This window comes from Crinia signifera, chromosome 5 (genome assembly GCF_055691185.1).
Source record: "Crinia signifera chromosome 5, ASM5569118v1, whole genome shotgun sequence".
NCBI lineage: Eukaryota > Metazoa > Chordata > Amphibia > Anura > Myobatrachidae > Crinia > Crinia signifera.
In genome coordinates, this window is record NC_139221.1 from 219,590,366 (window position 1) to 219,608,060 (window position 17,695).

The 17,695-nt window shown below is 40.6% G+C and overlaps 1 protein-coding gene across 1 annotated transcript in view; it reads left to right on the forward strand.

Moving 5' to 3' along the window:
- Nucleotides 1-17,695, forward strand: part of CNTNAP2 (contactin associated protein 2) — a 1,678,538-nt gene that overhangs the window by 1,529,619 nt on the left and 131,224 nt on the right. The window contains exons 16-17 of the mRNA XM_083188543.1: nucleotides 7,302-7,472; nucleotides 16,382-16,600. Coding sequence (XP_083044669.1) covers nucleotides 7,302-7,472; nucleotides 16,382-16,600 — 390 coding nt within the window. The remainder of the gene's footprint in view (nucleotides 1-7,301; nucleotides 7,473-16,381; nucleotides 16,601-17,695) is intronic.

Consider the following 17,695-nt stretch of genomic DNA (forward strand, 5'->3'; position numbering starts at 1 on the left):
GTAACTCAAGAAGGGAATCAACCTCTTCACAAAAATAAAAAATAAAAAAGTAGAACCTGTATAAGTTACCAAGTTTCTGGGTCCTAGAGTGTGCATAGTTATACATACTTAAACTTAGACCACTTATTTCAACAAAATTTACAATACAATTTCAGAGTGCCCCAACAAAGAAGATAGGGGGTTATTCTGGTTCACTCCTACTGGCAAATTCCTTCTTAGATGGACAAAACCATGTGCACTGCAGGTGGGATAGATGTTACTTGTGCAGAGAGAATTAGATTTGGGTGGGGTTTTATTTCAAAGTGGGATCTATATTACAGTGTAAAAATAAAGCAGTCAGTATTTTCCCTGCACAGAAACAAAATAACTTTTGTCCATCTAAGAAGGAATTTGCCAGAAGGAGTGAACCAAAATAACCCCCAGTGCTTTCCTCCTTTTCTCTCATAAAATCTATCATTTACTCTCAAGGGTGCACCTCCACACCAACTACCTAATAAAGAGAAGAATCTCAAAACATTGTCAATGATTGTGGACCATATATACTAACAAAAAATATTTAAAAAAAAATCGCTAACCTGTGCATTGGTTGGTTTCCCCTTCCCCTTCTCCCCTTAAACTTAGAAAACAGTCTCAGTCAGACAGTAGCTAGTGCTGTATAAAGATGTTGAAATCCATTGTCACTGTGCAATAATGATTGCATGCATAAAGTCTCATACAGAGTGAGGGAGACAGTTGGCTAATGGTCAAGTAATGGTAATTCATATGTAAAGTTAATAGAGCAAGTGACTTTCAGAGCCCATGCTAGGCAAAGGTAAAGGCAAACTAGGCAAATGTCTAGGGCATTTGTTATGCCTACAGGCATACATATCAAACCTGGGGCTGGGTCAGCTTGACAGCATCGGGACTGGGACAAACAACTCTATGCTCTGATTGGGCAGTAGCTCATACAGCCTGCAACACTGGGAGTAGGTAGCATTCACAGTGTGTTCAATGTGCAGTAACAATAAAAAGTGAATAACCATTACTGAGTTGTAACCATAAAGAAACATAATTAAGGGACACTATAGTGTGATGTAATATGAATGTAAGGAATGCATTGTGGATTATTGTGTGGTGAAAAGGTTTGCACTACTGTGTGTTATTTGATTTTAGGGTACTATTGTATTGCCACACACTTTCCCAGAAAAAGCATGCCCCTTATTGGGGCATGCACACTGGCACCATTTAAAATGAAGGCACCAATGTTCTTGTTGGCACAGGGCACTCAAAATGGCTCTGTGAACGGGGTGTCAGCACCTGGGATTTCTGTGTTCCCAGCTATAACACTAATGAAGGTTGTCTTATGTACAGTATGATGAGGATATACACTGAGATACCAGGAAACAGCTGGACCAGAGGGCTGGTGGAGACCAGGATCAGGGGTGTGGAGTCTAACTCGCCAGTGGTTTTCACCAGGGAGCCCCGCAAGGAGCTTTGGACTTAGATGCGCCCGACAAGCAAGTCGCGGCCCCCTGCCCTGGTCCTCTGGTACTAAGCTGACTGGTACAGAGGATAATGGAGAGCCTTGAGAAAGACAATAGTTCTGTGAAGGTCAGTCTAGGAACAGGGTGTTACTGGTCTTTGCCCTGAAAGCCGGTGATAGTTGCTGATGGCCTGAGAGTTGAAGTATTGATGGCCTAGGAGCCAGTGATGAATGTCGATGGCCTGGAAGCTGTTAGGAGTTGTAGATGGCCTGGGAGCCGTTAGGAGTTGTCAACAGCCTGGGAGCCATTAGGAGTTGTTGACAGTCTGGGAGCCATTAGGAGTTGTCGACGGCCTGGGAGCCATTAGGAGTTGTCGACGGCCTGGGAGCCATTAGGAGATGTGGACAGCCAGGACGCAGATGATATAGTCTCTGACTTAGCATGGTAGCAGGTGGTTGGCATGGGTGCCAACAGTAACTGTCGACGGTCAGGACACGGATGGTGTTAGTCCCATAATGCAATAGCAGGTAGTTGACCTGGGAGCTAATGCAAGGAGACTGGCCTGGGAGCCAGTGAGGGGTAGCTAGCCAGAGGCTCTCACTTCTGCTGGTGATGGCTGGATGTGACTCAACTGCTGAGATTGAATAAGCAGGAGGCAAACTGGCAGGTGTTGGGTTAACCAGCTACAAGGCCAGGATCAAGTCTTGCAATGTTGGTCTAGGTGTGTAATAATCATTCTTTAAATTAGAAAGATAGAATAATAGAAAGATAGAATAATAGTCCACAAGCATATTAACAATATGGGTGAGAAACATTTGGTCCCGAACTATTGCAAATTATTCCGATCCTAATCCCTGCAAATTTTACCCACAATTTGATATCTAGCAACCTGCTTGCGAGATACAGAGAATTTATGAATCAGACAAAGAAGATATTTCTGAATCTGTGACAGCAAAAGGGCATTCAAATCCTCTCTATCCTTAGACAAATCTTTAAGGAGAAATAAGTCATGTTGGAGAGTTTATGGATTTCTCTATGTGTGAAAGATTATCTTCTAGATCTCTTTGCTGTTGCATACTAGCTCTTCTTGGTCTAGCTGATATCCAGGTGCAGTTCAAGACAACAGATAATTAGGTCTTATAGACAATTTTCTGATACATAGGTCTGATTCCAAATAAAGTGTCTAGTGTGGAAAAGTTGTGACTTGACTTGAATAAGAAACGTGCAAAAGCATTTTGATCTGAGTCAACATCTTCTGTTCTGGCAAGAGACCTAAAGTTTCACTTTTTAGGTGAAAATAATGAAACCTATGAAGAAACTCCGATCTAGTTAAAATGTCAGGATGTCTTAGAGTGGTTCATTAATATACTTTAGCATAGTAAAAAGAGTATGAGCTTGTCCAAGTTCAAAGTGACTGATTTTGGCAGGAGAAAAAAATCCCTGATAATTGACCTGTTTTCATGGTCACAATTGTGAATATTGTGTGTTTTCAACCGAAAGTGTTTTTTTTGGGGGGGGGAGAGAATGCTCTGTAATTGAAGTGACCAAGAAAAAAACTTGGGGCAAAAAATTTGTTTGCCCTTAATTACTTAACTTACTTAACTTCTAATGTCCAAAAAACTCTTTACTAAATGCTACAGTAAGTTCAGTAAACAATGCATTACACTCTGTTCTTTAGGTGCAGTATTTTACTTGTGGAAGTTTATTTTAAACATGAATTGGTCTGAAAAACCGTTTTGCATCCCCTATGCTGGGAACATGATTGGGCTGCATTACAGCATATAATTATGCAAAAGATAAGCCAATATATTAACATTTAAATACGTTAAAGTGCATTATGATGTAATAAACACATAAATCTAATGTTTAGAAAAATAAAATCAAACTTTGATTAAAAAATAGCAGGTTTCAAAGATGTTGCACATACAGTATTGTCGTCTTGTTGTGTTTTTAGTTCAGTTTTATACAAACCACTTTGTTTGATGTCCACTATTATTAGACTTTTAAATTGGGTCAGTAAGCACATAAAAAGGAAATAAAGTATCGCTGATCAATCCTGCCTAGTAATTAACACAGTGATTGGCATATACTCTGTGTACTGCTGGACACCACTGATAGAATGAATAACTCTCAATAGCATATCCAGTAGAATATGGGGTCAATCCTATTATTGCCGAAGGATGTGATTTGCCATTTGGGTGCCGTTTAAATGCTGAAAACGGCACTCAAATTAGGTCTATCTCGCAACCTTCGCAGGGCCAAATTCACTTAAAAGTGCTCGCACTCCTATGGAGGTGCGAGCACTTTTAAGGGAATTCAGTGCGCCGTAAAGTGCACCCGGTGACGTGATGATTCGCACTCGTGAATTATCCGCACGTAATAGGATCGACCCCTCTGTTATTATTTTCAATACACACAATATATCTGATTTTAGAATTATGGCTTAAAAGTTGCTGTTTGCATAGCATATGGGTGTGGTATGATGTCGACAGTGACCATGTTGACATTCAGTATGTCTTCATGGATATGTCAACATGATGAACTGTCCACAAACCATCCCTGGTTGAATAGTGGTCTCTTACCATTTCTCATTGGTAGTTCCAGCTTCTCAGTAGACCTGTAATACTCTTGCTGTCCCACCTGGGGTCTGAGTCAATGTGACGAAGGCCTCAGGTGTAGGCTCGGATCGATGAATGAATCGGGGAGGCTTGATTAGACCCTTGTACATAAATTGTACTGTAGTGCACCCAGAGGCAGGATGCGCAGGAAGCAGGCAGGAGTAAAAGTGCAATCAGTTTTATTGAAACAGATGATAACAAGGAAGATTGTACTTGGCAACTGGCAGAGAGTAACGTATGCACGGCAACAGGATTGGTACACAATGACTATGACAAAGAAGATGATAAAGATGCAGTGCAGTGCACTGATGAAGTTCATAAGCGCTATGAGCCGATAACCACACTGAGGGCAAAGTACGTTACTTGGCGTTGCCTGCTAATGCTGATGACTTGGAATGATGATTAGAACATCGATGACAGGAACGATGGTTATAACATCGATGACTGGAACAATGGTTGGAACATCGATGGTTGGAACATCGATGACTGGAATGATGGTTGGAACATCAATGGCTGGATTGATGGTTGGAACATCGATGACTGGATCGATGGTCAGAACATTGATGACTGAATCGATGGTTAGAACATAGATGAATGGATCGATGGTTAGAACATCAATGACTGGATCGATGGTTAGAACATCAATGACTGGATCAATGGTTAGAACATCGATGACTGGAGTGATGGTTAGAACATCGCCAGGAATGATGGCTAGAACATCAAATGCGGAACAATGGTCAGAACATCAACAGGAACGATGGCTGGATCATCGAATGCAGAACGATGGTTAGAACATCAACAAGAATGATGGCTGGAACATCCAATGCAGAATGATGGTTGAAGAGCTAGGCACAGAACTGCTGAGGTAAGTATCCTTTTTCCTACTTACTGTAGCATTCAGTAAAGAGTTGGACATTAGAAGACACAGAGATGTACTATTCTATTAAGGGCAAACAAAAGGGATTTACTCAGATTTTTTTGCCCCAAGTTTTTTTTCTTGGTCACTTCAATTACAGAGCATCCTCTCCAAAAAAAAAAAAAAAAACGTTCAGGAGAAAACACAATATTCACAATTGTGACCATGAAAATTTGTCAATTATCGGTGACTTTTTTTTCTCCCGCTAAAGTCAGTCACTTTGCACTAGGACAAGCTCGTGCTCTTTTTTACTATGCTAAAGTATATTAATGAACCACTCTGAGATGTCCTGACATCATTTTAACTAGATCGGAGCTTTTTCATACGTTTCGTTATTTTCACCTAAAAAGCTAAACTTTAGGTCTCTTGCCAGAACATAGGATGTTGACTCAGATCAAAATGCTTTTGCAAGTTTCTTATTCAGGTCAAGTCACAGCTTTTCCACACTAGCCAATTTTGAATATCTCAATTTCAACTTTTTCACTCCGCCCTAACGGAGAACCATGCAGCATACAGGCCCCCCAGTTCTTAATACTCCTTTATAGAAACTCCCGTCTTTTGGTTAATAGCTGTTCGAGCTACAGTAGTAATAGTAGTATAGAAGCCATATAATAGGCTTTATTTAAGTGGCTGAATAAACACATTTATTTCACTGGCTTCTGACACTAACTCGACAGTCGGAATTCAATGTTCCAACTGTCGAGTGTCAAAAAGTCCATGGATGGGCGAAAACTACCACGAATTGTCAGAAAACGGCCGTGGATTCAACAGAAACAGTTCTGACTTTAAAAAAAGACGAAACTGATAGCCTTCAGTGCTGTCGGAAATGGCAGCATTGAATAGGAAAGTGCCAAAATTTTCCCCTGTGGGAAATATCGCATAGGTTGAATACGGCCCTCTGCCCTCTCCTGAAACATTACATTTATACAGTTATCCCATAATCCCCCAGCACATGGATTGTTTTATTTCTCCACAAAGAGGGGAGCCGTTAATATGCGGCACTTTCCTATATTAGTTAAACTATATGAGCCATTTGTGTCACATAGTAACCTTGGTGCTGTTATTAGTAGACACTGAAAGATTTTTCTTTATTTGAGAAAGAAACAAAAAGCCTTTAAAAACAGATTTTAAACTTTTATAAGACTGGAGATGAAAACAAGTCACATCATCCATCTCTGCTTGACTTTATGATAAAGTTTAGGTGATTTAAAGCTTGTGTATTAAATTGATATTTTCTTCCAAGCTAGGTCAACATAAAATACAAATGACATAAAAATGAACTCTGCTTTTATTTCTTTTGCTTCTGCATTTTAGAGGGACAGATGAGAACAGTTGGTTTGCAATGAAATAAAAGATTCTTTGCACACATCATAGGTGCTAAACACAGTCCTTGGATCTGAGTATAGAACGAGTTATAGCAAAGACCTTTTCACAGTAATGTCAACTATAATTCATGCTGCTGGCACCTCCTGATCTGAGTGGTTTGCAAACTGATTTGTTGACTCTATCATATAAAAAAATCAAACTCCCAAAATTCACAGCAAATGTTTTGCAAACAACAATGGAATAGCTGGTTTCAAAATGTTATATTATGTTGACAACCTTTAAAGTTTTTTTTAACACCCTTATAATATCTACACCCAGTGGAGTAAGTTCGTCCCAGTTGCCCTGAGGCAAGTTAAATATTGGTGCACACACACCCCCACACCCCCTCCTACAGACACACACATACACACACCACCTTATATAAATAAATGTACTGTACCTTTTTAGTTTTTTGAAACATTCATTTATAAAAGGAATTTTTCGAAATAAAGTATATGTTATTGAATTTTAAAACAGAATAGAAATCATAGTTATTTTTATGCTGCTGCATGTTTGAAATATATTGTTTACTTAAAACATACAGACATTAAAATGTAAATAATAATAATAATTTTATTTACAGTATATAGCGCTCTTTCTCCAATAGGACTCAAGGCACCTAACAGATATAATAAATGTAATACAGTACAGGAACAATGAAGTAAATAAAAGCTTTTCATAAACAATACTTAAGGGAATTACAGAAATGCTTGAGTAAACAGGAATGTCTTGAGGTTTTTGTTTTTTCATAGAGTCGGAGCCGCATAGCTAAAAGCTTGAACCATCATATTAATCATAAATATCAATTTTGTCTACAATAAAACAGCGGTAGACTACTTTTTGTAAACTGTACAATTTGAAAGTAAATGTGTGCTCTGCTGTCAAGCCTTGCCTTCACTGTTCTATATATGATTCCTTTCTGCTTTTTTCAATTTACAGAAAACTATTGGAATGCCGTCTCCTTTATTGCACCCAATTCCTTCCTTCACTTCCCTACCTTCCAAGGAGAAACCAGTGCTGACATCTCCTTTTACTTCAAGACGTCAGCCCCTGATGGGGTATTTGTAGAAAACAGAGGAAATACAGACTTTATCAAGATAGAATTAAAATGTAAGTTGATTTAATTGCCAACTGTTGCAAATCAATAAGATACTTGAAGTCATGTGATAAATACCATTTCCTGTATTAAAAAAAAACGGAATTTTAGCTTATTACTCTTTTACTTAGGATCAAGGCATTGTTTAGTGGGTTGTAGATTTACATTGTATACTACATTATAACATTATTTTGAAAAATCTTTGCTATAAATATGTGCGTTCATAATACAAGAAGCTTGTACAAATAGTTAAGACATCTCATGCAGTAATTCCTCCGTGTCAGCTGCCCACATACTGTACGTTTCATCCCAAGTACCTATGGAACAATGAAAAGTCACATTCCACAGCCGAAGCATTACAGGAATACAGGTCAGAGCTGTATTAAATTAACAGGAGTTAAAACATCACTCATATGTCCTGTTTCTTCAATACACAACTTTAAATGGTTCCTTAGAGCAATATGGTGTTCAAGCTAATTAATCCTTTATCAGGGACAGGCCTTACTCTCTCCTTACCATTACATTCTTACAATGTTTGGGCTATAAGGGATAAAGCCTGGCATGGTGAGTGATGCTTTTCAGGGGAACTCCATGCTCTTTGTTCCCCTGCACTAATGGTAGCCAATAGAGTGTATAGCTCTGGTCCATGCTAAGTATTTCAGGAGAGACCTTTTCATTTTGTTATTTGTTTTGATGCACGGTAATGATACATTATCTGCACTATGTGTTACACCAGTGTTTGGATCCCGAAAGTATTTCCTTGTAGGAAGAATATTTAGAAATGCGGACTACGGGCCTAATTCAGAATCAGTTGTAGTTTTGTGAAGTTTCCGAAAACTGCAACCGCTCCCTCTAGCATTTTAGGGGCAGACCAGCACAGGGCAATGCTAACCAGCATTCCTGGTCCAACCATGCGATGTCTAGTAAGCGCTCGCATGCTAAGGGTAGCCCTTTGGATGTGCAGCCTAGATGTGAAGCCAGTCGCCAGGCTGTCATGTTTCAAGTTGCAGCGGCTGTGTGATGTCACACAGCTGCGCAACCTGCCCTGCAAATGGTCCAGATATACGTAGGTTGTCTGGACTCTTTCCATGGGGACAATAATTTAAAAAATCGGCCCTTGGAAACAGGAGATATCTGACTTCAAAGTGGAAATTACTGATCCAGGCCCTACATGCTGAGCGGTTGATAGAATACCCCCTACCACCCGCGGGACATCAAAGCTTCCCCCACCCCTACTGCTGGAGGATCGGTGCGAGCCCGAATACATTACTATGCCCAGGGGTCTACACTGCTGTTGACGCCCCTGTATATATATATATATATATATATATATTATTATTTATATACATTTGGTCTATCTATAATACTTTAACTGACCCGGTATATACTGGGTCACCTAAGTGTCCATCTCCGTGCTTTGCTCCGCCCCTCTGGAAACCCCCTTCTGAAAATCCTGCGTTTGCCCCTGCCCTCAATGCTGCATTGTCAACATGAAAATGCTCTGTCACAGCCCCTTTGGTGCCCGCTGCCAGCCCTTAGACTGCATTCTCCTTTTTCTGATTGCCAAATATCTCATGATGGCAATTTCGCCACATGCTGCCATACAGTGAATGACTTTTAGCACTCTGATTGGTGTATAGCTCCGGTCATCCACCAATCAGCATGCTGACAGCCATTCACTATCTAGCTGCAGATGGGAGGCATGTAGAGAGCGCTGTCTCACCTTTCTGCCTTGCCATTCCTCCTTGCACGGGGGCCCCAAGAATTATGAAGCCCTGGGCAGTAGCCCAGTGTGACTTAATGTTAAAATCGCCATGACAACTGCTTTTGCCCTAGGGCAAGCTCAGTTTCTCTGTCTGAACACAGTCTCCAGTGTTGTCAGTTCTTCATCCTTGGATGCAACTGCTGATAGCAACCTTTCACTGAGGCAGATGTATTAAGCCTTAACAAGAGATAAATGCAAGGGTGATAAGGAGAGATAAACGTCCAGCCAATCACCTGCTAACTGCCATGTTACAGCATGTGTTTGAAAAAAGTCAGTAAGGAGCTGATTTTTTTCAAACACGGGCTGTACCATGGCAGTTGGCAGGTGATTGGCTGGACGTTTATCTCTCCTTATCACCCTTCATTTATCTCTTGTTAAGGCTTAATACATCTGCCCCAGTGTCTACTAAGCAACCAACTTGATACTTCACAGGAACACAGCACCCAAAGACCTTGCGTCATGCTCAGTGCTCGGCCACTTGCATATGACATCATCACTGCTTCCACCTCTGAACCATTCCCACAGTGTCCTAATAAATAAGACATCCCCTTGTACCACTATTTAATAGAATTTTTGGTGGTTATCTTGTTTTTCTGAAGTGTAAATATTAATGTGCAGTGCTTTTAAAGGAAATACAAATGTGCATCAAAAGGATTCTGGGAAATGTGATACAAGCTTTCATCAATGACACCTTCAGTCATGCTTGCATAGAATGCTTGCCTGTATCTTCACGCTTGTTAACTATAAAATTGTTGGGGAATTTGAAGAGATGTCATACATCAGGGTCTTACATCTCAGCAAAACCAGGAAGCAGATTTACTCTAAACACATTAATGGACATTAATATTCATGATACACTAAACTGACAGATATGGTGCATTCATAGACTTCTTTTTCATTGAAAGCGATCACTAATTATTTCCTGAAATACCCTGATCACAGGAATGAAGTTAAAATGTAAATTTCTGCTACATACAGTACATTGCACAGCAGAAGACGAGACATTTAGAGATGAGCTGTGGCCACGTTTTTTTCTGAGAAACATGTAAAATTCTAAGCGCTTTCTTATAGCATCATCATTATCGCAGAACACTTGCTCTAACCGTATCCTTGATGCGATCGATCAGAAAAGATGTATTTATGTACATCTCTGTTTGGCCCATAAATGCCTGTTCTGAGCTTAGCCTCAGGGAGAAAACCCTATTACATGCCAGTTATGCCTACTCAATAGCAAGTGCAGATGGGCATAAGATGAGTTCATTGTATTCTCTGTATTCATTGTAAATTGCAAAAACCTGGTTCTGTACATTAGCAGTGTGAAAATACCCAAGATGCTCTCCACAAACTGACTTGCGTTCAATATTGTATTAATCCTTATCAGAGGCGTCACCAGGTCTGGCACCAGGTGCTCACTCTCCACTCCTCCCCATGCAATTACCTTAAAAGTTTAGTGGTGTAATATAAAGCTGGTGTGGCCTAGCGGGAATCCCTGGTTCATCACTCCAGGAGCATGTCTAGCCTCCTCAGAGATGCTGTCTGCCCCTGGAGGCTGGGCTATCTGTAGTGCCTGCTCTTTCTTTGTAACAGAAGCTGAGTGCTGAAGGAGAATATCATACTGCAGTACCCGGCTCCGGTCACTGCAGAAGATCCAGCATCTTGGTGTAACCTCCTTCGAGAGTGAGACCTACATGTGGACCATGCCCCCTGCGACCCCATCTGAAGCCACTGGTCCCTATATGTCCTCCTGTCATTTCTAATGTAAATGAGCTAACTTGGAGTGGGTATTATGCTACATGATTAAAGGATTTTTGTTAAATAAAACTTCTAACTGCAAAGGTTCAAAAACATCATTTTTATAAAATCATGGTGCATGATGTAAAACACCCAAATGTGTGTAACCTCCTCAATCCTAGCTCATCGCCCATCTTTGTGTTTCTTCTCTAGCACAACTTCTTATACCCGCTTTCTGCCTCTTCATTGAACCATTCGGACCATATTGTACTTTGTATCTTTTTATAGACACATATCTTCTGATGTGTCGCTGAACCAAGCAAATTTCTTTACTTTTGCAAACTCCATACCGAGGGGTTTATTTACATTTAAATTTATAGTATGTAGCTATGGGCAACCAATCAGAATCTACTTCTTATTTATTGAGCACCTTCTCTTCTAGAAGATAATAGATATACTCTGATTGGTTGCCCATGTCAACATCCCATCTGAAATAGAACTCCCATCTTATTAAATAAAACCGCAAGTGTCTGCTCATCTTCATCTATGGCTTCATATAGTACACATTATTAGGCAATTTCATTTTATCTGAAAGCTGCATGAAACTTGCATGAAAAAATACAGGCCAGCCAAGCTAATTATAATGTAAGAAAAAATAAATTACTAATTGTACATGTATTTGCTTTATTTCTGCTGGTTTACTTTGGTGTTAGTGTGTAATTGCTGCAAAATCGAATAAAACACACACAAACAGTGGCGTAATAATAGCGCTGCAGATCCTGTGGTGGTGGGGAGGCACTGAGTAAGTGTGGGCGCCAAGGGTCTGCAGGGCTATTGTTACGCTGCCGCCTTCCGGGACCTGCGTTATCCCAACAATTGCGTCTGTGGCCAGGAGTTGGGACCCGCAGATCTACATTTCTGCATTCAGATGCTCCGCCTGGCACCCTATGACAAATGTCCCTCACAAAATGGCGAACCTTACAGCAATCAGTTTTTGAGGATGCTAGAGAAGGCGGTGGCACTCTCCTTTAGCATCCTTAAAAACGGTCTGCTGTTAGGGGCAGCCATTTTATGAGGGACATTTTTCATAATCAGCCAGGTGGAGCGCTGGGACCCAGACAAGTAGATCTGCAGGTCCTGGCCACATGCGCGGAGGGGTAAGGCAGTAAGGCAGGGCGGGGGGGAGTCTTAACTTTACTGGAGGGGGGTTACCAAAATTTTCCGACGAGGAGGCGCTAAATTTGTCGTTACGCCACTACACACAAACACACTAAGGGCCGGATGTATTAAGCTTGAATAGTGATAAAATAGAAAGTGATAATCCACGAGCCAATCAGCTGCTAACTGGCATGTCACAAGCTGTGTTTGAAAAATGCTAGGTAAGAGCTGATTGGTTGGTGGTTTATCACGCTCCATTTTATCACTTTTAAAAGCTGAGTACTGTACATCTCACCTTCAAACCTTAATTTTGCAGCATGTCAGATGATAAAGTGATTGAATCTATAGTACATTGGATCATCATGACTTTGATGTGTGAACTGAACTCAGTGTTCTCTCAGTTAGCATCCTGTATGGTTTGTACAGATAAGGTTATATACAGAGAGGAATTGAAAAAACTTGTGAGTGACAAGTTTCTATTAGTCAGAAACAGATGCATTTCAGGATTTTGCTGCTTAGAATTCTGTTCCTGTTATAGTACGCAGGGAAGAAGGGAAAATAACAGCAGAAAAACTAGAAATCACCAAGTACAATGTCATGTGTAGGCTTAACCTTCTGAGTGCCAAGTGAATTTTTTTAAATAGGTGTGAAAATTGCCAAGCAAACTTTTTTATTCAACATGACCTGTAATGTTTACCTTATATAGGAAATATAGGCGCCGATTCAGACCCCTTAGTTCGAGTCCGAATTTGGCCCCGGTTTGATGGTGGGGGATTTGCGCATGCACAAATATGCACATGCACAAACCCTATTCACTCCAGGAGGGCTGGGGGTGCGCAGGGGGGAACGATCAGCATTTTATGGGTGCCCATTTTATAGGTATGGCGATGCCTGCTCAGGGCAAGCGGCTGACATCACATCAGCGCCAACCCCCTATTCGGCGATCTGTGGTCGGAATAAAAGTCAGTTTAGACTGACTTTTATTACCGAAGAGTAGAGGAAATGACTTGATGGTGTGACATTATCAAAAAAAAATTCTACCGTTGAGCTGCATGCGAGGGGATGTGTTAGGAAACGGTGACAATAATTGTTATGTTATTCTATTCTCAGTTATGTGTAAAAGACCATGTTGATGCATAGTGCTGGACATGAGGTCAATGTTACGTAATTGTAACTATTATAATACCAAGCTCAGAGTTAGCTATACAGATATACAGGATGTCAGGGCCACCATCAGAGGGGGCTGCTGGGACTCCAGCCCTGGCCACAGACAGAAATGGGGACTAGGACTGAAGTCTATAAGGTATAATTTGTCATAAACAAAGTTCACATTTCCCTTGAAACAACATAGAGGTTGAGTAGTGAGACCAGTGTTGCAGACGCTGGAGGTTTCAGCAGACACCGCGGGGTTCAAGAAGGTAATGAGCCCCTGCCTATTTTGTCAGTCCCGGGCCCCAAATTTCAATTTTCAATCCATGGACAACTGAAGATTTTTCACATTCAGGCAAATGTCTGTATAAGGAATATTAAATGTATGTAAACAAAGAAATTGGAATATAACATGGTAAGTATACCACTCAGCCCGAATATATGTTCTAAGGATGACATTCCTATTGATTATCCAACTCAAAGCAGCTCAATGTCCTCTGTAAGATGTTTGTTTCTTTACTGACATCAAGGCAGTGAAATGTTACAAGCTTTCAGTGGTCACAGCTTGTCACAGGATCGTAAAGTTCATGTAAATGGTAAAAGATGATATCTCAATATCATATTCTCTAATATTCAACAATTCAGCAGGGACTACAGCCTCGGACAGTACTCTCTTAAAATCTCTTGATGAGTTCTGCATACTGTACCTCGAATTATGCCCATGTTGCTTCCCACTTGTGTGGTTTTGGTGATCCTTAAGCACCACTTCTCTACCTCACTCACATCCTCAATCACCTCCTTCTGACAGTAGGTCCTCAAAGTCAGCAGATAAGGAATGTTGACAATAAGCACTAACCTTTTTCCACAAAAAATGTTTTGTAATCATTGATGATAAAGATAAATGGTGGCTTTTTACTTGAAAAAACAGCTTAAAGGAGTATTCAATGTTTTTTTTCTCCATGTGCAGCGAATCCTGTTTAGGATTCGCTGCACAATCACAGGGTTCAGGAGGGCTGCAGCATTCGCTGCCAGCCCTCCCTGTCACCCTATTCAATGCCACAGGGGCTCGCTGCCCCTGACGGCGAATTTTAACCCCTGCGGTGAATGCCGCAGGGAGCCGGGGGACGGTGGCAGGCAGGGAGATGTGGGGGAGGAGGAGAGCTTAAGGGGACACAGGCAGCTGCCCCCCCTGAGACCTGGCAGGGGACAGGGGTAGGGAGCCGCTTCACTGGTCCCGCTCGTAAGAAGCCGGGACCAGTGTGCAGTGAATATATGAATATCTAATGAGAGGCTCGCGGCTCCCGGCCCCCTGCTGGCCAAAGTGTAAAAAAAATTAATGTAAAAAAATTAAAATTAAATATATATTAATGTGCTTCAAGCACATGAATAAAAATAGCATGCCCCTTCACAGAAACAAAAATTCAGATTTTTTTACACCAAAAAAATGTTGAATGCAAAACAGTGAATCATGACAAAAATCAGGGAGAAAGCAATTCGCCATCCTAGCATTGAATACACTCTCTGCGAATCCCAGTGAAAACCCCATTAAAATACACCAGCGAATTGCAGCGAGCATGAAACGGAGAACTGGCCGGCATTCACTGTTCGCTTTCGGTGAACAGTGAACATTGAATAGGGTGAATCACATTTTCAGTGAAAAAGATTCACTGCAAGGAGTTAAAACAGCCCGATTCGCTGAAAAAAAATGGTGAATCGGGAGCATTCAATACTGGCCTTAGAGTAAAGGGTTGTACACACAGGCTGCAGCAGGGAGATTATGACTAGGCGATTTTTGCTTATTCAAAATCACCAAGTCACTGCCGGAGGTAAGCTGGCGGCTATCCCCACCAGCAGCCCATGCATACAGCCTAATGGACATTTCAGAGCCTAGCAAGAATATTCTTGCCTGCAGTGTCTATTTGGCCGGGCAACAGCGATGCTGCGGGGCCACACATCATACCGCCCGCTGTGTACAAACAGGACGATCATTTAGATGAATCGCCCCATATTTACATGGCTTAACTGTATATCAGTCACAGCAGACTTACTGAGAGCTAAAGCACAATAGGCCTGATTTAGGTTGGATCGGTATGGACCAATGTTGCAGGTCTGCGTATGCGTATGGATGAAAAGAAGCATGTGCAGACCCGCTGTGCGAAGGCCTTCAGGGGGGTATCACACTCGCTGATGTTTGCACTATGAGGGGTGGGAAGGGGATGGATAGTGGGCTGTAGCAGGGGAAGGCCCTACGTTTTCTGGGCGTGCCCACAAAAATGGTGAGGGCACCCAGAAAAATACTGAGGTTCCCCCTGCGAATGCAGGCATGTTGATGCCTGGTCGGGGCGGGCAGCTGTCATCACTTGACGTCAGGGCCCTCCCCGGATTTAGCCATGTCTGTCGGAAATTAAAATCAGCCTAGACTGACTTTAATTGGTGAACGGGAAAAACATTCGATGGTCGGTGATCATCGAATGATTCTTCGCCCATGCCTCATGCAAATGGATGTGTAAGCACAAACAACAATTTGCATGCAAATGCAGCCATTCACTCGACGAAGGTGGGCGGACGATCGCTCGTCCGGCAGGTGGCATTTACCTGTTTGTTAGGCTGTGAGAGTACGCAGCCTAGAGAACAGGTCTGAATTAGACCCAAAGTTCCACTAATTAAAGTGGAAGCAGAGGGCACTTGGATATTGGGTGTTTTGGTACCCCCAAGTACCCAGGGGGTAATGGATTTTTCCAATTACTTTTATTTAGAATAAAAATATGTATGATTTTTATAACTAGTTTATCAGTAAATAATAAAAAAAAAGTACAACAGTAATAATAGAAATAAGTACATTTGTAAAACTAATTAAAATGTAGCAATAATGCCAAATATATGGGTTATTCACAATAAACATGTAGGTATTTTCTGGGACATATGTAGAAATTGTAAAGTACATGTTCACCAATACCTAAAAAAATTCTACTGCATGGCATGTGCACTTGATTATTTGCTTATTTAAAACAGTAATTGATAAAAAAAGATAGTTCTAAATAGTAAATATTTATGTGTGTTTGGACTGCTAGTATGTTGGGATCAATAAATGTATTTATATTATTCTCTCTTTGCATTCAGCGAATATGGAGGTGTCATTTTCATTTGATGTTGGCAATGGCCCAGTAGAGCTGACTGTTACGTCAACCACTCCACTGAATGATGACCAGTGGCACCGGGTCAGAGCTGAGAGGAATATTAAGGAAGCAAGATTACAGGTTGACCAGCTCCAACCACAGATACGCAAAGCACCTACTCATGGCCACACGCGTCTAGAACTCACCAGCCAGTTCTATGTTGGTAAGGAACATAGTGGTGCATTATTCTAAATTATGGTTTAAAACCACCACTCTTAATTGAGCCTTAGGGGATTATTGACTAAAGAATACTGTAATTGTCAGTGGATCCACTAAACCATCAAAAATTACCCCTCTGAGATGCAAAGGTCTACTTTGTTTTGTTTCTTTATTGTTTATTATTGTAAATGTTTTCTTTGATAGAACAAATCGTAGACCGTTGAGCTGTTATTAAGACATTTGTTATGACCTTTAATCATTGTCACACATATTTATTATATATATATATATATATATATATATACACTTTTTTTTACTTTTACAGTACACCATAAGTTATATTCTTTGCAGCTTTGAAGTGAAAAAAATACTAACAGAAATATTTGGAAATATATTAATATTACATCTAGATTTTCATGTCATAGTCCATTGATTTCAGTATACATTCATTGGCGCCACTGCTGCATACAGAGAATGCTGTTTGATGACAAACATTACTGAAAGTTTTTTGTGAAATGTTTAACATATTAAATGGCATTCTTATGACAACAGAGAGTCAATGTTAGGTAATTAGTATTCAATAATTAATATTCCTGAAATCAGCCTGTTTGAGATTATGAAATAATGCTGTGGAATACACCGGCAATTGTATCATTAAATCTAGAGGTATACTTTTAGCCCCCTGCCACAAGCTGCATTGATGGTGATAACTACCACACCATATTTGTACAAAACAAGCATACTCATATAAAAGTTATATTAAAATGGTCTTCGGTAAAATGGACCAGCTAAAAATCATCCGATTTATTAAAATCACGATCACTGAAAAATCTCTAAAAAAGAATCACCATTTTTCAAGCACAATTCAATGTGCATCACCAGCTGAATTTGTTATATTATAAATTTCGCAAACTACTGCCAAAACTATGTCTAGGTTAACGTACATATGGCAACAAGCAAAAGGTCAATATAGTTATGGTCAAAATGTAGAAAGGTCGACATGAGTTGTGGGGAATTTCTTTAATTTTTTTAACTTTTTCATACTTTAATCCACGTAAAGTATGGTGGCCATACTTTACCCCCCGCCGACCCTCGGTCC